The sequence below is a fragment of the Bison bison genome, unplaced genomic scaffold (assembly GCF_000754665.1).
Source record: "Bison bison bison isolate TAMUID 2011002044 unplaced genomic scaffold, Bison_UMD1.0 scf7180017864229, whole genome shotgun sequence".
Classification (NCBI taxonomy): domain Eukaryota; kingdom Metazoa; phylum Chordata; class Mammalia; order Artiodactyla; family Bovidae; genus Bison; species Bison bison.
The window spans coordinates 498,744-522,310 of NW_011494801.1; the positions used below are offsets into that span (position 1 = coordinate 498,744).

The 23,567-nt window shown below is 43.5% G+C and overlaps 1 protein-coding gene across 1 annotated transcript in view; it reads right to left on the bottom strand.

The window, feature by feature from the left end:
• The window catches only part of ILDR2 (immunoglobulin-like domain containing receptor 2), a 68,526-nt gene that overhangs the window by 17,994 nt on the left and 26,965 nt on the right, over positions 1-23,567 (bottom strand). Inside the window, exons 4-6 of the mRNA XM_010846031.1 lie at positions 5,988-6,044; positions 2,524-2,670; positions 1,255-1,431 (exon numbers count right to left, since the gene is read on the bottom strand). Coding sequence (XP_010844333.1) covers positions 1,255-1,431; positions 2,524-2,670; positions 5,988-6,044 — 381 coding nt within the window. The remainder of the gene's footprint in view (positions 1-1,254; positions 1,432-2,523; positions 2,671-5,987; positions 6,045-23,567) is intronic.

Sequence of the window (23,567 nt, forward strand, 5' to 3'; positions counted from 1 at the left end):
CGTCCCTGGGATTCTCCAGGCAAGGACACTGGAGTGGGTTGCCATTTCCTTCTCCAATGCATGAAAGTGAAAAGTGAAAGTGAAGTCAGTCAGTCGTGTCCGACTCTTAGCGACCCCATAGACTGCAGCCCACCAGGCTCCTCCATCCATGGGATTTTCCAGGCAGGAGTACTGGAGTGGGGTGCCATTGCCTTCTCCGCCTATACTCTTCTACCACTGCCTATAACAACAAATTTATCATGCCCTCAGTGGTGCTAATCATCATCCAAAGAAACTCCTTACCAGTTATTTCTTCTCTGTCTCGGATATACACCACTAGACAACTTGGGCTCATGCTAAAGTTTTCTAACATCTAATTGCTTGCTCTTTCAAAGCATCTCTCAGATTTACCACTCAATTCCCTTTGTCTGCATCATAATGTCCCACCTGAAACATATCAATCACACCTCGGCTCAAGGTCTCTGGTTCTCCTCTGTCCTACTCACCACTAGCTTTGTCAGCATGTCACCTCGCCGCTCAGGAGCCTGGCTACAGGGGTTCTCATTTACTATGGCACCAACCCAGGCTCTTCTGGAGGGTTCCAAGGCCCTGCCTAATCTGGCTCCACCATATTCTTCCATGGTCTTCCAGTCAGACCAACAAGCTGGACACTGTCAAACACACACACTGTTCTTTTAGCTCTGGGTTTCCATTATGCTGGTCTGTGAGTGTCTGTGCTTTCCTAATCCATCTCAGTCCTCTAAGCCCAGCCCTAATCTCACCTCCTCCCTGAAGACTTTGTAAGCATTCCAGCTCTTTTTTCTTTGAACTCCCAGTACATTCACTATAGCATCTAACTGTCTAGTAAAAGTCCGTTCTCTTTCCCTGGCTGGGCCATACTGCTGGTTAGACAAACCATGTCCTACACTTCTGGGTGTTCTCAGAGTACCCGGTAAAGTCCTGAGCACTAGGTATAAGAGATAACCATTTATTAATTGAATGATCAACATTCAGGGGGTACCTTGCCTCTTTTTCTTATGATTTTAGTTATTGTGAGGCCCAGGAAGAAAGCAAGGGGCAGCTATGTCCTGCAGCCCTTGGCAAGCTTGACATGCATTTCAGGAGATATCTGATACAGCTGTCAGGATCCCATTTCCAGAATGGAGATAATCATTGTCCATGGAAGCATCACTGGGCTGATGGTTCTTATCAGCAAGGAATCAGAATGGAAGCCCGACAGGAGCATGGGGCAGGACAGTCTGGAACTGCATTTACCACTGTGGCTTCCTCCAGTGGAGTCACTTGGTGCCAGGGGAGGTGGATGCGGCTTGTCCATCAGCATGCCAGATGAGGGGGCTCCTCCCAAGGGGACAGAGGGGATGGAGTAAGGGCCAGGGACACCGGAGACAGAGGGAGGGTACCCGGCCTTTGCTGCTTTCCCTGCTTCATACACTGTGGAGGGAGATGAAGAGCAAGAGAGATTACATCGTTCCACCCTCCACAACCCTCACACCAAAAATCCCTGAAGATGCACTTAAGGGAGCTCCTGGATGTATGCGCGGGCTTGCGTGTGTATGTGTGTGTGTTCCACTAGGCCTGACTTGATTCATTGGAAACACTCTCCCCCACTCTCTTGGACTCCTCCAGCAGTGACATAAGGGATTATAGTGTTCAGTAGTACCTGGCAACTGAGTAATTCAGTGGTGCTGGGAGCTGTCACAGCAGCCTCCCGTGACAGCAGCAGCCCACTCTTAACCACCCTGTCTGCAGGCTGCCTCAGCCCTCTGTAGGAGGCCTAGCACTGGCACTGCCCAGGGTTGCTTCCAAGACGATCCTAACCTCTTCTAGGGAGGCAAAGCCAGCAAAGCGCTGACACACGGCCCTGCTATTAGAATTCAAAAGCAGAGCAAATAACCTGACACCTCACAGAAACCGCTGTGTTCCTGAGGATACTAAAGACACATATTGTGTCTCTCTCCGTCAAGATGTTTATGGCAGGGGTTCCAAACTTAATGCCTATATGGGCTTGGCTAGGGAGGTAAAATTGTGAATCCCCAAATGAGGACTAGTTCCTTTGTGGACCATTTTGTCACAGCAGTAAATAAAACTCATCTGTGGCTAGAGGGGACCCAAAGGCTGTACTTTGAACATGCTGCTGGTAAAAAGAAGAGTTCTCTGCATGTGAGAGGCATGGCCAGAGAAAGTTTTCTCTAGTTTGGATGCCCAAGGAGAGGGCAAAAGCCTTATCCCACAACCTCACCATCCTGAACCTGCCCTTCCTTTCATCAATAGTGTTAAAGAGGATTCCAAACGCAGGGGTGGTAAGTGTGGATCAGAAGCATGGAGGGGCGCCTGTGTGTGAGAAGGCAAACAGGAACGCTCATCTCAGAAGTCAGGGCCTCCCAGGAGAGGACAGTCTGGAATGATCCGTTTTGCGGTGGAAGGAAAGGTGGCCGACAAGGCGCTCAGGGCACACCGCTGTCTGATGGAAAGGTGACGTTTCTTTTGGTCATTCTGTGTCTCCCCATGCGTCATGTTACTCACAGGCCTGAGGGCAGCAGCAGGAGTCTGGGCAACACGGGCAGCGGATGTAGCAACAGCAGCTATGAGGGCAGCACTGGCACCAGCAGATCCCCACCAAGACGAAGAAGAGGAAGACTCCCAGGATCACCAGACCAACAAACACCCACTCTGGAAGGATGCACAGAGAAACCCACACTCGTGGCAGCCCCCTGCTGGGTCTCCCCATGAGAGCAAGAGTGGGAGCAGCCTGGGGAAGAAGGCACCTTGTAACAGGGCGCAGAGCCCCCAGACTCAGGAGGGGCTCTGAGGCTGAGAGGTGCAGACCATCCCAGGGCTGCGGTGTGGAGGGCAGGGACGGTTACCCAGGTCATATTGAGCACACATAATGTCCAATACAAAGTGCTAGGAGCAGTTTCAGGGCCCCTTCCCAAGGAAAGGGCTTACCTTATTGATTGTGGTGTCAGAAGAGGTAGGGGACAAGAGCAGAGAAATTCCTGGCTGGGGACAGGGGACTTTGCTTGCTGAGCTATAAAGTGGTGATTTCCATGAATACATATCTTTGGTAGTCAACTTAATCTTATCCCTTAATAGTGTAAGTCCTGAGAAAAGCTCTCCATGTCTGTGTGGTCTAAATCAGAATACCTGTAGGCGGTCCAGGTCCCTTATGTAGCCATCTGCTTTCCCTGCTGATCGCCTCTTGACACCTTTCCTGTGCTCAGCATCAGAGCTGAGATTAAAACCATTTCCTTGAAAACACTAGAGACATAGGCTCTGGTAGAGAAATGCTGTCCCTGTCCCCTAAGAATGGTTTGATCACAGGCAGGCTGACCATGCTACATAGCCAGCACAACCACGGACTACAGTGACTTAGGCTGTGATGACTGGCAAGGCTAATGTGTATATCTGACCATGTTTGTTAACGTCAGCTATTTTCACAGCTCTGCCAGAGAGTGAACATGAATTTAATTCATTTGCCTATCCAACATATAAAGACAAAGGAAACAAATTCCATTTGACTTAGAGAAAAATGACTGTGGCCCTCAAGGGACTTGATGTCATGCTTTTGGGACTTGGCTATAAGACCTAATGTCCTGCTGGGGCCTGGGACGGACTGGAATGAGCCATGATTTCCTTTCAAAGCAAAAGATTAAAGCAATTCATTTTGATTGAAAACCATCTACCAAAAATCCCTTTGCAACAAACTTCAAGTATACATTATTTTGTTTGCATTTTAGTTATTAAATATTTCTTCAACAAAATAGGACATTCATTTGGAGCTTGAGAATATGACATTTTGGTTAGATAAAGGGTTTTGTGATAATGATAAAGTTATTTGACCTTTGCTTAGAACATAATTTTCTCAGAGAAAACACACAACTTAGATTTCCTAAGTGTCCCTCTTCACTCACCCAACAGAAATACACTCAAATTAACCAGGTCACCCTCTCTTCAGGGCGGAAGTGAGAAGGCCAGAATGTTCTGGAAGAGCTTCTTGCTGAGGACAGTAGATAGTTGAAGGCTTTGGCATTGCCTTTGCACTAACATAACAAGACAATGTGACCTGAGATAGATATGGGCCCTGAGGACTAGAAGAGCTGTGTGGTATGGTAGCTACAACTGGGGTCAGGCAGTCAAGGATTAAAGACTGCCAGGTTGCCTTGGAGAAACAAAAAATGTTAGCCATGAAAGGATTCTTGGAGTCAGAAGGGGGGAAATTCGGAGGGCCAGGACCAGATATGAGAAATACAATAACTTTTCCTTGGGACTCGGGGATGCAACATCTAGTTTGAAGCAATGCAGTGTAACATTGTGGGTTTTTTTGTGATGAAAAAAATAAGTACAAATTGACTGAACTCTGGATAAGGCGGATCACAAAGAAATGTCTATTTGTGATCTTGGGATCAACATCAGTAAGAAGAATGTCTGTATTTGGGTTAACCAGCTAATGGGGAAGGATCTGGAGATTTCACAGAAGAGTGAAGCTCAACTGTGAGGACTCTGGATAGTTCTCAAAACTTGAATCAAGTCTAAAACAATCACCAGGATTATTTTGTATCTTTCTGTTGCTCTCAATTATTAGTCAGCTCTTAACGCTTTGGCAGAAGCCCTCCAAAGCAAAACTGAATCTCACCCTTTTCTACTTTCTGTGTTTGGATATGTCCTCTCCCATAGTTCATTCTTGTTTCTCTCTGAGCTCCTTCCATGATGGACTATAGTGCAGCATTGCTGACTGTCTAGCTGATATGTTCAACGGACGCTACATAAAAAGACAGGTGTGCATTTGCTGCAGGTGTCCTTGACAGGGTCCATGGACCCCAGGGATTTAGGAAGTCAAAAAGTCCTAAATTGCTTTGTTATTGCTTTGTTATTGTATACAAAGCAATATGCTGCTGCTGCTAAGTCGCTTCAGTCGTGTCCGACTCTGTGCGACCCCAGGCTCCGCCGTCCCTGGGATTCTCCAGGCAAGAACACTGGAGTGGGTTGCCATTTCCTTCTCCAATGCGTGAAAGTGAAAAGTGAAAGTGAAGTCGCTCAGTTGTGTCCAACTCTTAGCGACCCCATGGACTGAAGCCCACCAGGCGCCTCCATCCATGGGATTTTCCAGGCAAGAGTACTGGAGTGGGGTGCCATTGCCTTCTTCGAAAGCAATATAGATCGTATACAATGCAATATAGACCTGTAAATGTGTATTTTTCAAGGTAGGAGGAGTACATAGCATTCATAAGGTTTGAAAAAATGTTTTGATAAAGTTATAAAAGGCAATTCCAAGTAACATGGTTGTACAGTGATGAATGGGTAAACATTAAACTTGGGCTTCCCTGATAGCTCAGTTGGTAAAGAATCTGCCTGCAATGTGGAAGATCCCAGTTTGATTCCTGGGTCGGGAAGATCTGCTGGAGAAGGGATAGGCTACCCACTCCAGTATTCTTGGGCTTCCCTTGTGGCTCAGCTGGTAACGAATCCGCCTGCAGTGCGGGAGACCTGGGTTTGATCACTCAGTTGGGAAGATCCCCTAGAGAAGGGAAAGGCTACCCACTCCAGTGTTCTGGCCTGGAGAATTCGATGGACTGTATAGTCCATGGGGTTGCAAAGAGTTGGACATGACTGAGCAACGTCCACTTTCACTTTCAAACATGAAACTTAGGGAACAGGAATGCAGATAAATAACAACTCCATTAAAGACACTTTACAGCAACTGGGTGCAACCAAGATTCTGAGACTGTCACAGGGCCCGCACCACTGACACAGAAGGCCTGGGCCCCGCCTCAGCCTGTTTTTAACTACCATTATTCTTTTAGGGCCTAGTAACAGAAGAAATACAATTTGAAGGCTCTTCCAATGGGCTTAGTTCATCCTGGAAAATACCACAGATATATATAGACAAATGTGCAAATAAGTTAAAGGAGCAATTAGTAACTAATGCAGAAGCAAGACAGATGGAGGGATAGCAAATTAAGCAAATACAGAGTTAAATGACTGAATACCTGGCATAATCTCCACAGCAAAACTGGGCAAGAGATCAGCAAGCAGCCCTGTTCTGCCTAGAAGAGGTGGAAGGAAAAGAAGAAAAGCGGTTACTCCAAAGGCAAATACAGCCTGAAGCCTGGCTTCAGTTGGTACCATCCCTACATGTGGCCGCTGATCCCTGCTATTTCAGTGATGAAAGGCACATCACCAAGGCTGGGCTCAGTCAAGACCATGACCTTCTCCATCAATCCTCGGCAGCCATTTAGGAGAACTCTGCACCTAGACCAGGCAGAAGCAGAAACAGAACTTTCTTTCCAACTATTATAGAAGGAGGAGATCTTTGCTTCAAATACAAAAAAAATCCTGCTTGATACATACCATCTCCATTCATTTATACATCCACATATTTTATTGGAAAGTCAAACACATCTGTATCTAAAGGGTCAACCTACATCTTCATACATCTATATACAGCCCCATGTCCATATAAAAACAAAAGTACATACTTTGTTTTAACTCAGAATTATCTCCCTACATGATTCTATTTATAGACTAAAGATATGTCAATGATTAAAATTTTCAAAGGGAAGGAAAAGATACAGCTAGATCAGTTACACATACTTCAACATTCCTTCTGGCTTCAGAAACATTCTGTACAATGTATATGGTATGGCTCTTCCATATGGCACCCACAGCTGGCGTGGCATGGGACCAAGTGCCTTCTGCATGATACAGCACAAAAACTTAAGGGCTGGTGTCAGAACAGGTGCCGCTCAGGACTCTGGGAAGCAAAGAGCTGTGCAAGAAACAGCACCCTAGAAGATGTGGGGAAGGAGATTAGTCTTTTAAAAAAAAACTGGCCTGATTTATACAGAAAGAAGGGCTGAATCTTCCACCATGTTCTCATATCCAGGTAAATGTAAAGGCCAGGATAGAACTTCTGCCCCTACCAGGTTCTATCCCATGGAGCCTTGTTAATAAACAAGTTCTACTAGGTGACAACTAGTAGCAAACTAGTTGCAAACTCGACTCATTTCAGACTTGTGGCGGCAAAGGTCACTATGATTCCTAAGCCTGCAACTGAATCTGACTTCATTTATGGGCATGACATATGCCTATAGAATAGCTCTGTCCAGTAGAAATTAATGTGAGTGACTGGCAATTTTAGCATTTCCAGTAATAGCATTAAAATAGCTCTTTTTTTTTTTTTTTTTTTTAAGTTGAAATTAGTTCTCCCTCTGGAAGAGCCCAGCATTGGAGCCTGCTAGGGGGGTCCCAGCCTCATGTCCTCCTGCAAAAGGACATGGCTGATTCTTGGCACAAATGCATTGGTTATGCAGTAACCCTAGCAAGTCAAGCTGGAGAGGTAGTTCATGAAGCTCTAAGAAATGAAACGAATGCTATGATTAAAAGCTCTCCAGTTGATTTGGTAACTGCTGCTGGCTTCCCTGGTGACTCAAATGGTAAAGAATTCGCCTGCCAATGCAGGAGACTGAACTTCTATTACTGGGTTGGGAAGATGCCCTGGAGGAGGAAATGACAATCCACTCCAGCATTCTTGCCTGGAAAATCCCACGGACAGAGGAGCCTAGCAGGCTACAGTCCATGTGGTTGCAAAGAGTCAGACACGACTGAGCGACTAACACAAACATACACTGATCATAAAGTTGAAAAAATGCTTACCTCTTCCATAAAGGAAAAGTATCTGTGGTGTTGGAGAGACTCCTGAGAGTCCGCTGGACTGCATGGAGATCCAACCAGTCAATCTTAAAGGAAATCAGTCCTGAATATTCATTGGAAGGACTGATGCTGAAGCTGAAACTCCAATACTTTGACCACCTGATGCGAAGAACTGACTCACTGGAAAAACCCTGATGCTGGGAAAGATTGAGGGCAGGAGGAGAAGGGGACGACAGAGGATGAGATGGTTGGATGGCATCACCAACTCCATGGACATGAGTTTGAGCAAGCTCTGAGAGTTGGTGATGGACAGGGAAGCCTGGCATGCTGCAGTCCATGCAGTCGCAAAGAGCTGGACATGACTGAGCGACTGAACTGAACTGATATATCTCACAGTTTCATTAGTGAGTAATCTGTGGCAGTTGGGGAAAAAAGGTGTCTTAACTGACAATCCTACAGGGATCATTGACCCTACTGATGGAACAACTAACTTTGTACATGGGTGCATACTAAGTCACTTCAGTTGTGTCCAACTCTTTGAGACTCTGTGGACTGTAGCCTGCCAGGCTCCTCTGTCCATGGGATTCTCCAGGCAAGAATCTTAGAGTGGGTTTCCATTCCCTTTTCCAGGGGATCTTCCTGATCCAGGGATCAAACCTGCATCTCTTGTCTCCTGCATTGGCAGGCTGGCTGTTTATCACTAGTGCCACCTGGGAAGCCCCAACTTTGTACATAGGCATGTTTAAAAATTTTTAATATTGTAATTAATGTTTGTGTATTACCTGAATGGACTGTTCGATATATTTTTCACAAGCACATATACTTTAGAGACTTTGTAATTTGTAAAGTAAAATGTGCTATGCATAATTTTCATCAGCTGTGGAAGAGATGACTTATTAATGTTGTAGACTTATCTTGTGTGGTGAAGCGCCCGGTTCACCATTCTTTTTCTCACTGTTGAAACCACATAAAAATGTATTCAAGCAACACTACTGCTTTGAGGTCAATTAAGGAACTGATAAACTCAGTCTTGGAGAGCTGTCTCTCCTAGATTGAATGGGTTCAATCTATGACAAAAAGAAGTTAAGAGAGCATGGATTTTAGAATATGTGACCTTATGACCTTAGACAAGTTATTTAATCTTTCTAAGCTTCAGTTTTGTGTTTTAAATTTTATAAAATAGGCATATTCATGGTACCTGCCTCATAGAATTGTTGATAGGACTCAATGAGTCGTACATTTATTATATATATTATGTATATATATAATATAGTGCCTGGCACAAAGTGAAAGGTAAAAGTGTTAGTTGCTCAGTTGTGTCTAACTCCGCGTCTCCATGGACTATAGCCCACCAGGCTCCTCTGTCCATGGAATTCTCCAGGCAATAATACTGGAGTAGACAGCCATTACCTTCTCCAGGGGATCTTCCTAACCCAAGAATTGAACCCAGGTCTCCTTCACTGCAGTCAGATTCTTCACCATCTGAGCCACCAGGGCCTGGCATAAAGTAAGTACATAATTCAGGATATATCGAAGGAAGCCTGATGGAATTGCCAGGGAGAATTCAAATGATTAGCCAAGTTTGGTGGGATGACACATAGTTATTATATCTTTACTAACAGAATTGTTAAAGCCATAAAGCTAAGATGTAGAATCTATACATGATGGAGTGTTAATGAGGAAAGATGCTTGTAACATCATATAACATAGAGATTATAATACAGTGTAGAGTATGATCCCATTTTTGTTAAAGTTAAAACTGTATTCATGGAATTCGACATTTAAAAGGTATAAAATGGCATGCAGTGCCAAGTGGGCTTCTCACTTCTGACCCCAGCTTCTCAGGACCCATCTCTAGAGGTGACCATTCTTATGAGTTTCTGTGAATCCTTGCAGAGATGTCTCGTGCCTATGAAGCATCCTGTATGTATGCATCTGTACATTCTATCCACCCTGCCCCCCACCATTTAGGGAAAGGGTTGCATCCTATACACGTTCTAGGGGAGGAGGCATGAAACAATTCATATGAAAAACTTTGTAAAGTTATATTATGGAAAAATGTGTTTGTTGAAAATAAGTTCTATCTTGGTAAATTTGTGTTTTGTTTGTAGCTGTTTTTTTTTTTTTTTTTGTAGCTGTTTCAATTGGCTTTATTGTAAATAAAAAGGTATGTTGTTTAAATTTAAAAAAAAATATGGAATTAGCTTCATAATATTTTCACTTGTATCAATGTAGCCAAAATATTAATGCTTCAAAGGCTCATCACTATTACAAAGCACAACTCCAGGCATCTGGTCTCTCTGGCTCACTTAGAAGACAACTTTTCCTGTTGAGGTGTGTTAAAGAAAAAGTTACCCATGTATGTGGCTTATATTTTGTGTCTAAAGGACATAGTTGGTCACTGATCCTCTCCTCTATCAAATCACTCCACAGAAAAGCAGCTCTGACAAAAGTCAAAGAAAACAGGAGCTCTTCCAGGACTAGAGGAAGACGTTGCAGCAGAAGCAAGGTGCAAGGGAGTCAGGTGAGAGGACTCTCTGCTCACTTTATTTTTCTTGGCTCTCCTCAACTATACCAGGCCAGTGTAGTGAAATGTGTCCCGGTCATGTCTCCTGCATGGTCCCACATTTGAAAAGTTAATCAGGACCAGAGTACATTCCCAGGAAAATGAAGCATGGAGTGGGCCACTAGCTTAGTTGTTTTAGGTTTTGGCAAGAAGGGTTTCCTTCTTTCTATCTTCCTTCTTGTGCAGCTGACATGGTGAGAGCAGTCTGCTGCTTGCAAAGTTTCTTGGAAAGACAAGTAGGGCCCAAGTAGGTCACTGGAAAATGGCATCTTGAAGAAGAGTTCTCTGACTAGCCTTTGGCCTCAGCCTTCATGAAAGGCTGAGAGGTAACGGTAAAGCTTACATGTGGTGCAGTCCAGTTCCCTATGAGAGGCAAGTGATGAAGAACATCCATTGGTCTCCTATGGAGTGATTTGTGGACAAATATTTCTTGGAAATCAACAAGGTAACAGACAGGTGGTCAAGGATTTGGGAATTTAGGATCTCAGACATCTCTTAAAGGAATAATTAGTATTAATTACCAGGCAACAGCCAATGATTAAAAAGTCAATATACTTTGCTTTTTATCAAGACAGTTATCAGATACTTAAGTTTTTTTTTTTAAATATGGACCATTGGCACTTCTAAATATATCTCTTATCATGTCTAGTAAAATGAGACATTTATTGTGTTTACTCTCTAGTTCTCAAGCCTACCAATGTTTTAAACATCCTTTTATGTGCTATAGCCCAAATCATTAATTACATTCATAATAGAAATGTTACCAATGATACAAGCTATTGATTTGTATACAGTTTCTCACAGAAAATTAGCTACATGATAATCATTAACTATAAATACAAAATCATTATAAAAATTGAAGGAGGATATGGTGCTCACACCTGTTATATAGAGCATGTTCTATTGGAGAAAGTAGTAGACTGGGAATCAGGGTAATAAAGGCAGCTTTGCCAAGAGTTTACTTGCTGACCGTTAACAGGCAAATTCCTTCCTCTTTCTAGGGTTCAGTTTTCTCATTAGTCAAGTGAAATAGTTGAGGAAGAGATCCATAAATAGGGAGACCTTACATCTTGGTTTGTCTAGGACAGTCCTGGTTTATGCCTGATGTAATTATTAAGAACACCCCTTTTTAATTTCAAAGTCTTCTAATTTGGACAATTATTTATATGGTCACCCCATCCATAACATTTTCTAGTCTCCAATCTGATACTTAATGATTAGAGTTTCAAACTCAACTCTCCAGTAGGTAATGCAATCAAGTGCAGCTGCCCATCTGTAATACAACCAACAGCAGTTAAGGGTATGGCAAACAGCATATTGTGTCTGTAGGGGCTGCTCCTACCCACCTCTAGACTATTGTTACCTCACAGAAATGTGTCTTCAAGGTTGCAAATCTTCCTATTTTTCAAGATTAGCCAGACCTCAGATTTTTATGTAAAAAATCCCGATTTTCAGATGTTGGCAACTGATTCATAAATTGTTAAAAAGCATTGGGCAAGCCATATAAAATATGTTTTGGGGCTATAAAACCTAGAGATCATGTGCTTGCAATCACTGAGGGATATACATGAAAGTGAAAGCCGCTCCGATGTGTCCTACTCTTTGTGACCTCACGGACTACACAGTCCATGGAATTCTCCAGGCCAGAATACTGGAGTGGGTAGCCTTTCCCTTCTCCAGAGGATCTTCCCAACCCAGGGATCAAACCCAGGTCTCCCACATTGCAGGTGGATTCTTTACCAGCTGAGCCACAAGGGAAGCCCAAGAATACTGGAGTGGGTAGCCTATCCGTTCTCCAGTGCATCTTCCTGACCCAGGAATGGAACCAGGGTCTCCAGCATTGCAGGCAGATTCTTTACCAACTGTGCTATCAACACAGATATAATTATGATGGGTAAAACACAAAAGCTGGGTTTCCCCAGAGACTGTTTAAAACAACATCTTGATGGTGTTCTGACACTACTTGTACACACAGAATGTTAGTGAATATAAGCTCTAGGCACGATGTTCAAATTAAAATCTGAAAACAACAGTATGACACACCAAACTGTTAGCCCTTATTTCTGGGGAACTGAAATGGGCATCATGAAGAACAATGAAGGGGCTTTCATTTTTTAGATTTTTTTTATATGTGTAATTAAAAAACTTACAATAAGAAATATGGACAGGAGGTTCACAAAACTTGTCACTCCAACAGACAGACATGCATCAGGCTTCTCATTCTCCCTGAAGCAACAGCCAAAAGCTGAAGTTCCAGAAGCCGGTAAAGCCTTCCCATAATGCACCCATGCAGTGTTAGCCCCAGGGTGCTGTGAGTGACAGAATTTGGCAGTAAAGTGGGTAAAATTAAATGTCTTCAAAATTCAGAATATAGTAGGGGTTTGGGGATAGCTGATAATACCACTATGTTCTGTCAACAGCAGAGAGAAGAGGGAGAGAGAGAAAAGCTCTCTGGCTTTTATACCATGACCTATATTTTCCTGGAGCTAAAGGCATTTTAACAAGTGGATTTATACTGAAATCCTGTATTTCTGAAAGTCATTTTGCTTTCAGCTTCTTGCTTAACAATTTCTAAGAAATGCTGTTGTCAGTTAGAAATGCTCTAACTTTTCTTCCCTTTCTCTGCTATTCTATCACATCCAACGAAGGTTTGATCTTTGAGAGTCCGAACAACTGCAGTAAATACATGCCAGATTTCCACCACACTTTACTAACACTTGTGAATCACTGTCATTCTTCTAAGATTCAGTTAAGAGTGGCAATTAGAAGTTACTTTACTGTCTAAGAAAAGGATAGAGAACAGACCTCACAAATAGAAGTCACCTTTACTCTTTTCAAACCCAGCTCAAGTTATGACTAGAAAATAGTTTTCATGTAAGCACTCGGTTTTCCCCAAACCTTGCAGAACCAAATATTTTAAAGAAACTTCCACATGAATAGACCAAACGAATCAAGCATACTAATAGTTTGTAATGCGCATACACATGTGCCAGTATCATACCCTACCATACCATCAGAAACTTCACAGCCCAAAACACTCACATATTTTGGGTTGAATAATGAGGGCAGAAAACAATCATTGTGAATAAAATAACTTACAGATTTTAACTATATAATTCCCCATTTCAACTGTTTTCTGCCACTGACAACGTGAAGTTATCCCCAACTAAACTCTTGGTACCTATTCCTGAGAACAAGCTCATTTTTGGAATGTCTCCAATTCATTCATTCAATCAATAAGGAAATGTGTATTTGTGCCAGGTGGAGACACAGAGAAGAAGACATGATCCCTATGCTTGAAAGTCACAGGCTTGCCCACGCAGCTTGTCCAAAAGTGTGAGGTTAAGAACTCAGCTTTACTTATCTGCTTCTGTGTCATATGATTTACCAAGGTCAAAGGACTATCTTCCTGCCAAATTCCATGTTTTCATCAGCTTTTGGGGGGCATTTTTGACATCAGGTTCCCCCTAGTCATGAGGCCTTCCCTCAGAGACACAGTCCTTGCCTGGTTTCCCACTCTTCTCCTATCCATGGCATTATTTTTGCATATTTACAACAGACCACGTCCTGGTAACATCTCCCCAAGGTTCTAATCCCTTTTTCTGGGCTGGCCAGGTTCTCAATGCAGGACGTACTTACCTTCTGTAGTAAGATAACTAGCTAATGAACTTCTGCTTCTCTCAAATCCATAGCACACGCAGTCTGCAAAACTCAGAAATATGTTCTAACAGAGTCCTCTAAGAATACTGCTCTGATAGGGTGCATCCCCCTCCATGCTCCTGATGACCACTGTACATACCTTCCTGAGAATACATCTTGCCTACAGTGATTCCTTTACATGTTCCTCCACTAGCAGGATGGAAACCCCTCTGGGGCAGGGCCTGTGTCTGTGCTGCATCCCTAAGAGCCTGGCACAAGAAGTCACCTCACCCATCAGGACCTTGAAGTTCTCCCAGCAGCAAATCCCCAGTTTTCTATGCTAGACTTCTGATTTACTGCTCACCATAGTGCCTTTTACCCATCCCAGATGGAAATGGGCTCTTAATGAGGATCTGAAGGAACTGCCCATTCATTCAGCACTATGCTATGTACTGGAAATATTTAGCAGCCCTGGACTCAGGGCTCAATGTCAGGAAGATCTTCAGGTCACTGAAATATCTCATAAAATGCCATCCTGCCATCTTGGGGAACTGAAGCACCACCATACCCCAGCCCTACAAGTTGAAAGCCACCATGCTAGGGTATTTTCAAGGCAGTCATTACAGAGAGATTCAATATGCTCCCTAAATTGGTTTTTGTCTCTAGTCTTAAAACTTAAATCCAAGTTCTGTTCCAAGCCTTTTTAGTACAATGGAAGGTACAGAAGTTCTAGATGTAGGACAAACTTGTTTTCAGATTTTTAGATCTGCTACTTAATTACTTGATTAAGTAATTATAAGACACATTAATAAGTCATAAGACGACACATTATGTTATGCACTGGAACCTATGAAAAGGGAAAACAGTACTTCCTTTTGTCCATGTGATGCCAAAACTGCTGAATCTCCATCCATTTCTCTGAAATGTACTAACTTGGGAGTCCTCCTTGGGTTTGCCAATATATTATAAAATGAACCTTCTGTTCAGGATAATATAGAATGTTTTTCTTCCCCAGATCCTTGAGGTTTCCTCCTTTCCCCTTCTGCTTAATGCACATCTGGGCTTCATCATACTTCCAAGCTTTCCTAAGATTCCCTGGATCCATTTTCAGTGATGCACTATATCCACCCCTATTGTCTCAGCTCCTAACCCTCCAGAATGTTTCTCTCCTAAGTCTCTGAGAAGAGCAGATGTTTCTCTCTGGTCCTTTAAAGTGTAAAGTTGTTTCTATGACTATTTGGAATCCCCTCAAATTGGAAATTTCCCAAGGGCACACACATCTCTGTTTTTATTCTATATTCCCATGGCAACCATGCATTCAATATATACAGTTTATGATTATCCATCACAAATGTGGACATAGCTTCTCTTTTATATGTATTTTTAAACTATGTAAGCATTTCATGTGTGTATTTTTTCTTTTCTTGTCCCTTTCATTTTAGTTCACTTCAAATTATAGGGAGTAATTCTGACATTGAATTCTCTCCACAAAATGACTAGTATCAGACCATCTGCAATTAACTGTTAATAAATGCCTCAGGCTTTTTTGGCAGTGGTTGTAAGCTTAGCCTAAGGCACTGACTTCTATTCACACAGAATTCTAGAATCAAAACAATTGATTATATTGACTGAATCAATACAATCAATACAATTCTAGAATTGTATTGCTAGAAAGGATTTCAGAGGTCATCTAATCCATAATCCATTTCATATTTTCAAGAACCTAAGGTTCAGAGAGCTTAAGAATCTTACCCAAAACCACACAGCTGACTAATAATCAAACCAGGAGTAGAACCTGGGTCTACTCACCCGTATTCTTGTCTCTTTCCCAATCTCACTCCACCTCAAGCTTTGCTTATTCTAAATTTAGAAATGTTAGAAATGTGAAGCATTTCTAGTCTTTGCAATGAGCAATGCAGAAATCCGTGTTTGTGGCGTTATTGCTCTACCTACATAACTCAAGTATAATTTTTGGATAGGAGGTGGTTAACAATTCAACACCTTTTAAAGTTGTGACCAGAAAATGATTACTGAATACATAACACAGTATGAGCTAATTAAAAGGTATTCACTGTGCGCTACAAACTACTAAAAGTAATAATAAAAATGATTGTGAAGCACTCTGCCTTTGCAAAGTGCTATAGTGATCCAACTCCCTAGTCTTAGAGTGAACAGATGCAAAGGTATTATTAGTAATATAACATGCTCAACTTAACATGAGATGAAAAGCTGAAGACAGGTAGATTTGACTCCAAAATAACATAGAGGAGGGTGGGATTTATTGGAAGAAGGAAATTGAGTTTCTTGGTGCCCAGTGTGATTTCCTGAGCTCACTGTGCTCCATCCATCAGGCCAGCACAGATACCACAGATGCAAAGGTATCAAAATGGCTAGTTTCCTTAACCAAAAAAGCCCAGGAGGTCCGAGGCTGACCGCAGGGGCACACAGCTTGATAGGCCTTAGATGGTCAGAGCTCTGCCCTTTCCTCCATGGTCAGCCCGCTCTCAGTGCGAGGGGCTTGAGCATGGGGCATTTCCCAGAGCGAACTCAGAGGCACTATCCCCCTGTGAATGAAAACCGGCAGACTCGAATAGCAGCAGCTGGCTCTGGAGAAAAATGCCGTCACTGTCTCCTGACCGGCTTTCAAGGGCTGCCATTCTTTTTTTCCAGAGCTGAGCCGATTTTCGGCGACGCCCACTGTCCCGCGGGCCCCCAGTGCCTCCCGTCCGCCGGCCCCGTCCCCGCCCTCACGCGCACCAGCTTAGCGCGTTTACCGCCGCCCGGGTGCACCGACTACAATGCGCCAGGCGAGCTGACCCAGCCGCCCGGCTCCCGCCCGGGTAACCACGGCAACCGCGGGCTTCAGGAATGCGCACTAATTGAAGGCCCAGTTTCCTCCCACAGTGATGAGCAACAAGTGAAGCAAAAATAGTGAGGCGGGATACAGGCTTCGACGGAGGAAGGGGGGAGGGGAGGCAGTCACAGCTCGGGCTGGGTGGTTGTGGGTGAGGGGAGGGCAATGAGTGCCTTCAAGACTTCGTTTGTTAACAACCCAAGGCAGTGAAGAGCCTAAACGTCCTTCACCCCTCAGAAATCTTCGCACACATTTTTCAGTGAACAAGTAGTACCGCAAACCACGACCTCTTTGCTTGCTTCTAGTAAATGAATGCGGAGAAGGCAATGGCACCCCACTCCAGTACTCTTGCCTGGAAAGCGCCATGGACAGAGGAGCCTGGTGGGCTGCAGTCCATGGGGTCGCTAGAGTCGGACACGACTGAGCGACTTCACTTTCACTTTTCACTTTCATGCATTGGAGAAGGAAATGGCAACCCACTCTAGTGTTCTTGCCTGGAGAATCCCAGGGACGGGGGAGCCTGGTGGGCTGCCGTCTCTGGGGTCGCACAGAGTCGGACACGACTGATGCGACTTAGCAGCAGCAGCAGCAGTAAATGAATGGAGATGTACACAGCCCTGTAAAAGTGAAAGTGTTAGTTGCTCAGTGGTCTCAGACTCTTGGTGACTGCATGGACTGTAGTCCACCAGGCTCCTCCATCCATGGAATTCTCCAGGCAAGAATACTGGAGTGAGTTGTCATTCCCTTCTCCAAGGGATCTTCCCGACCCAGGGTCTCCTGCATTGGCAGGAGCTACCAGGGAAGCTAATTAGGCTCCCTAATTAGAATGCCTGCTAACATCTTGGGGTCAGCAGGTGAAGGTGAGCTGAAACTAATTTGCTCCCAGCTCCTCTGGCTCTTCTGTTCTCTATAATTAAAAAAAAAAACAACAACAAAAACCAAAAAACATTCCAGGTGATCATCTCTAGAGACGGGGTGATCACCACATCCATAGGCCTGTTGTCTTGATATAAATTATTTAAAGTCTCCCGTTTTCACTTTCAACCTAATTTGGACAAGAAATTATAAGGTTGTCCTATCTAAAGTCTTTCCAAGTCCATCCAGATCCTAATCCAAGTCTTAGGTGTTCCCAAACCCTTCTAGCCTTCATCGAGTGGCCTGTATGACCTAATCCTTGTATGTAGGTCAGGTAGCAAACACTGTGTAATTAACGAGAAACAGGGGCTTTCAACAGCTACCAAAACATAGCAACCAAAAGATTGCATGCTGGGACAGAATACCCTGAAACCCACTAGCAGGAAGATTCCCATGGGGTTGATGAGGGTCACCGCTGCACAGCACTGCACAGATGTCATCGGAAAAAACATGAACCTATTAGTAACAGGATCGCCAATTCAGATGGCTCATTAAAGCCTCTGCTATGGAACAGGCTAAAGGAAAATCGGCTCTCTAGGATGAGTCCCAGAACACAGAATTCCCTTAGAGGGTTCCCTCAGATGAGGGGTGCTGCTGCTGCTGCTAAGTCGCTCCAGTCGTGTCCGACTCTGTGCGACCCCATAGATGGCAGCCCACCAGGCTCCCTGGTCCCTGGGATTCTCCAGGCAAGAACGCTGGATGAGGGGTGGCACACTGCAAACTAGACGTGGGGGATGGCAAAAGTAGAAGGAAACTGACATTTTGTCGTTGCTGTTTAGTCGTTCACTTGTGTCCGACTCTTTGATGACCCCCAGTCTGTAGCTTGCCAGGCTCTTCTGTCCATGGGCTTTCCCAGGCAAGAATACTGGAGTGAATCACCATTTCCTTCTCCAGGCGATCTTCCCAACCCAAGGATCAAACTTCCCAAACCAAGTCTCCTGCATAGCAGGCGGACTCTTTACTGTTGAGCCACCAGGGAAGCCCCGAACTGACGTTTTACTGAGTTTGTGTTCTGTGCTATTTAATCCTCACAATAGGTTTTCCATGTTAACTTTTGTTTTTCCTCCCTCGTTTTTACAGATAAGGAAACCATGACTCATCAACATTGAGTTATTAAAGGTTATATGGCTGCACGGAGTCCACATAAATGTGACCCCCCCCCAAAGCCCACGCTCTTCGCAGTGGACCTTATCCAGTATCCAGATTGACCTTTGATCAAGATCAGGGTTTTGCAGCCTGGGCACTACTCACATGTGGGGGCAGGTAATCCTTTGTTGGAGGTGGGAGGGCTGTTCTGTGCATTGTGGGGTATTCAGCAGTCTCCTTGGCTTCTACCTGCTAGATGCCATAGTATCCCACAAGCTGTGACAACCGAAGTGTTTCCAAATATTGCCAAATATCTTCTGGGGGGCAAAAGTGGCCCCTCTTGTGAATCAGTAGCCTAGATATTTAATATCAATACACTTTTTAACTTTTCTTATATTATTCTCTCATTGCCTCAGAAATATAATACTTATCTTTATCAAAAGATGGTAATTTATATAGGGACAGAACAGTGCCTTTTATTTATTTTGTATCCTCCCTGTGTTAGGGACATAGTATGCAAACAAGACTGGTTAAAAGTTAAATCATAATGCAAATACAAGTCACACGTGAAGCAAAACTGACTCCATTCCATGATGCCCATCAAAGAACAAGGCTGTGATTATGCAGGAGAGAGGCGTGAAGGCTATCAGAGGCTTCTTGCAAAGAGTGAAAGGCATGATCCTCAGTCATTGGAGCAACCACAAACCCCACTCCACTCCTCAGATGGTAGAAGGCTCACTGACAGCCATTAAACAGAATCAACTTCTTATTGATGCCTGGCTGATTTTTCTGCCTCTTCCTTCTTCCCCACTCCTTCAACACACTACTCTGGTTCTTCTCAAAACCAAGATCAACAGAGGCATGTAGGTAAGCTCAGGGCAGAGTAGGCCAGAATTAGGAGAAAGGGCAGGGAGTAAAGCCAGTGGGTCTGGGGCCTAAAAAGCTCTCTCCCGATATTAGTTCTGTGTCTCTGCTTTCATGGCAGCCTGTGCAGTTATTTCGACTCTTCTGGAAATCTGAAGATGGATAGGATAGGTCCACCTTCCAAGAGGAATCAACTCCACTTTAAGTCTTTCATTTGAAACCAAGATAGCTGTAATATAATCGAGTCTACAAATGAAAATGTAGGAACAGCCCAAATGGAAGATGTTCCAAAGGAGTAACCTCCAGATTTATGGCTAGAGTGTGGCTGTAATTAATTCCTTCTCTCCTTTTGGCCAGGAGTAAACTTTTCTTCTCCTCCAATTCTTTTCTCCTCTTCCTCTGTTTGTAAATCTTAGAGAGAAACAGCAGCAGCCACTCTCAGAGATCAAAGTTTTAGCAGGCAACAAAGACCTCTGAGGAGTCTGTTGCCATGGGAACTCTCTGAGCTGAAGCCCTTCTAATCGGCAAATCTCCTTGGTTAGCAGCAGGGGCTGGAAGCCAGGAAGAGAAGGGGGAGGGGGAGTCTTGGCAACAAGTAATCTTTCTAAATAGCCAGAACTAATGGGAGGGGGGTGGGTAGTACAACAGGATTCAAATTGAGGCAGCGCTGACAGAGGGGTGCGTGCCTGAATATTTCTGCACAGCCATAGAAACAGATTCCTATCAAAAATCCCTAAAGTGGATCACTAGTTCAGAGATGTCCCTCCCTAGAATTCCCTGATTTCTCATTATGTTCTTAATGGCTTTTTAATGCTAGTAGGCCAAAAAGTTGATTTTAGACCAGAATAACAATTTCAGAGTCTTTTCCAATGAGTCAACTCTTCACATGAGGTGGCCAAAGTACTGGAGTTTCAGCTTTAGCATCATTCCTTCCAAAGAAATCCCAGGGCTGATCTCCTTCAGAATGGACTGAGTGGATCTCCTTGCAGTCCAAGGGACTCTCAGGAATCTTCTCCAGCACCACAGTTCAAAAGCATCAATTCTTTGGCACTCAGCTTTCTTCACAGTCCAACTCTCACATCCATACAGGACCACTGGAAAAACCATAGCTTTGACTAAACAGACCTTTGTTGGAAAAGTAATGTCTCTGCTTTTGAATATGCTATCTAGGTTGGTCATAACTTTTCTTCCAAGGAGTAAGCGTCTTTTAATTTCACATCTGCAGTCACCATCTGCAGTGATTTGGGAGCCCAAAAAAATAGTCTGTTTCCACTGTTTCCCCATCTATTTCCCATGAAGCGATGGGACCAGATGCCATGATCTTCGTTTTCTGAATGTTGAGTTTTAAGCCAACTTTTTCACTCTCCTCTTTCACCTTCATCAAGAGGCTTTTTAGTTCCTCTTCACTTTCTGCCATAAGGGATTGGGGCAGGAGGAGAAGGGGACAACAGAGGATGAGATGGCTGGATGGCATCACCGACTCGATGGACCTGAGTCTGAGTGAACTCCGGGAGTTGGTGATGGACAGGGAGGCCTGGCATGCTGTGATTCATGGAGTCGCAAAGAGTCGGACACGACTGTGCGACTGAACTGAACTGAACTGAACAATTTCAGGCACAGTATTGTGAATAATTTGATTTTTAAAAAATTTAATGCATGCCTGTTTCTCCACCTCTTGTCAAGGTAATATAAATCAGGATAAATCACAGGAGGAGATGGAAGGAAAAATAGAAGCATGACAGGAAAACATAGGTAATTCTGCTGCATTACCTTCACAGGGAAGAAGCAATTCCAACTTAGTGCCTACTCACAAGGACCTGCTGGGAGCAAGCCTATTTCTGGCCTCCTGGAATAGCATTGCATTTGGCCTAAAAAGAAGCAGAAATTGATGAATTCCACAAAATATTAACAGTGTGTGTTTTTGCCTGCCTGGCATTCTTTTCTTCTTCATTTGGAAACAAATATCCAATTTCTCTTTATGAAGCTACTCCCTTTCCCTTCAATTCATATGGTTCATTTGGGGCTGGTGGTACCCTATGTTCCTCTCAGAATGCACAGCCCACCCCCAACAATAGGACTTTTGCCACACTATGGAGAGAGGCAGTTTATCCTCCTGAGATCAAAGGTGTTAAAGATCTGCTAGGGGTCACATTTGGAGACAGCGTGCTGGAGAATGAATCTAACACAGAGGAGATGGCGATATTTAAAACATAATCTGAACACTGGAACTCAACCATGCTTGAAGTTAGGAATACCCCTGGACTTACTGGTTACAGTAAAGAGTCTGCCTGCAGTGCTGGAGACCCCGGTTTGATCCCTGGGTCAGGAAGATCCCGTGGAGAAGGAAACAGCAACCCACTCCAGTATTCTTGCCTGGAGAATCTCATGGATGGAAGAGCCTGGCAGGCTACAGTCCACGGGGTCGCAAAGAGTCGGACACGACTGAGCAACTTCACTTTCACTTTACTGGTTACCTAAGCCAAAAAGTTCCCCTAAGCCAGTTTGAGAATCTGTCCCTTGCAATTAAAAGAGTTCTGAAGAACACAATAGTTAGCTCTGAGTGGTGAATTTTTTAAAAGAGATTTTCTTCTCGTGTTTTCTGTTTTGTTTGGTTTTTATAATAAAGAGGTATCACTTTTCCTAAAATAGAAGCAGTATTAAACAAAACAGGACAGCAGTATTTGGGCATCCCCTATATAGAGAGTTAATTCTGCAATTTGTGGATATTTTAGATAAAGTCAAAATTATAGAAAGGATGCTAAAGCCATCTTGTTTATCCTGATAACCTGGACAAGAGAACCTGTTCCATGCTGAAACATGCTCATGAAACAGGCTCATGTCGTTACTCTTTTCTCAGTCCAGAGGCACAAGTGTTCATTGCGCCATATTTTTACTGGGGCCCTTTCCCTCCTTTTTTCTTTTGGCCCTTAGAAAACAAGCTATCACATGAGACATCAGAGAGAAGGGGTCAGGCCCTTACCTTGTGCATAGAAAGAAATAAGAACAAGGCGAGCTGCCTTTAGATTTTAAAATAGCAACTTCCCTACTTGAGCCTTCCTGAATGGTGAAGTCCTTTTCCTGCCAGCTGGAGTTGCCCGGGGGAACTTTATTCCTATCCAAACAGTGGCATGGTTCCAGGTTATAAACAGATTGTTCCTGATCCTAGACCTATATCTAATCTCAGGGTGGCAGATTTTCTGGACACTTCCACCTTCTGTAACTGTCTGCTGGCATGGCTCTATGACCCCAAACATCTATCTAAATATTTCTAAGGTACCTGTCACTATCATCTCAGAGCACCCTAAACACCACGAGCATTTCTTCAGAATGACTCTACCTTCTGAATCATCAAAAAGAGATTTAAAAGTGTTCAGTATAGTGTTCGAGTTTAATGGTGAATCAGTGGTTATCCTCACATTTCTCTAAATCACATCTTTGGATATTTCTGAACCTCTGAAAGAAGCATCAGCTGCAATTCATAGATAGTTCAGATGTATGGGGAAAAGAAGGTAGGTCATACTCAGTGGGGAGGTAAGCAGTATAGACAAGGACAACTATGTCTTTGAAGTGAGGTTAATGATTATAGGCAGTTTCACTGAGAAATGAAATGAAGTACTAAAGCAAATCTGGGCCAAGTAAAAACCATTACCTAAAGCAGCAGTTACATTTTTGAAAACATGATTGATGCCAGGGAGCATTCTATAGCTTCGTAATATAGACAGGTTGTGTGGTATTGTGGCTTCAACCGTACTTCCTGGTGGTTCTATCACTAGGAAAAATTTAAATACCTAGATAAAGAATCATGACCAATGAGATTAAATTATGCTATATCTCACTTGAGACTGTAAACATTTATTGTATTAACACTTCATAAGTCAACAAATACATACTCAGCATTGACTAATATTTAAGAGGTACAAAGTAAATATTAGTTACAGATTCTGCCCATTTGTCATTTAAAAAAACATTCACTTAAAGTTCTTTATTCTAGAA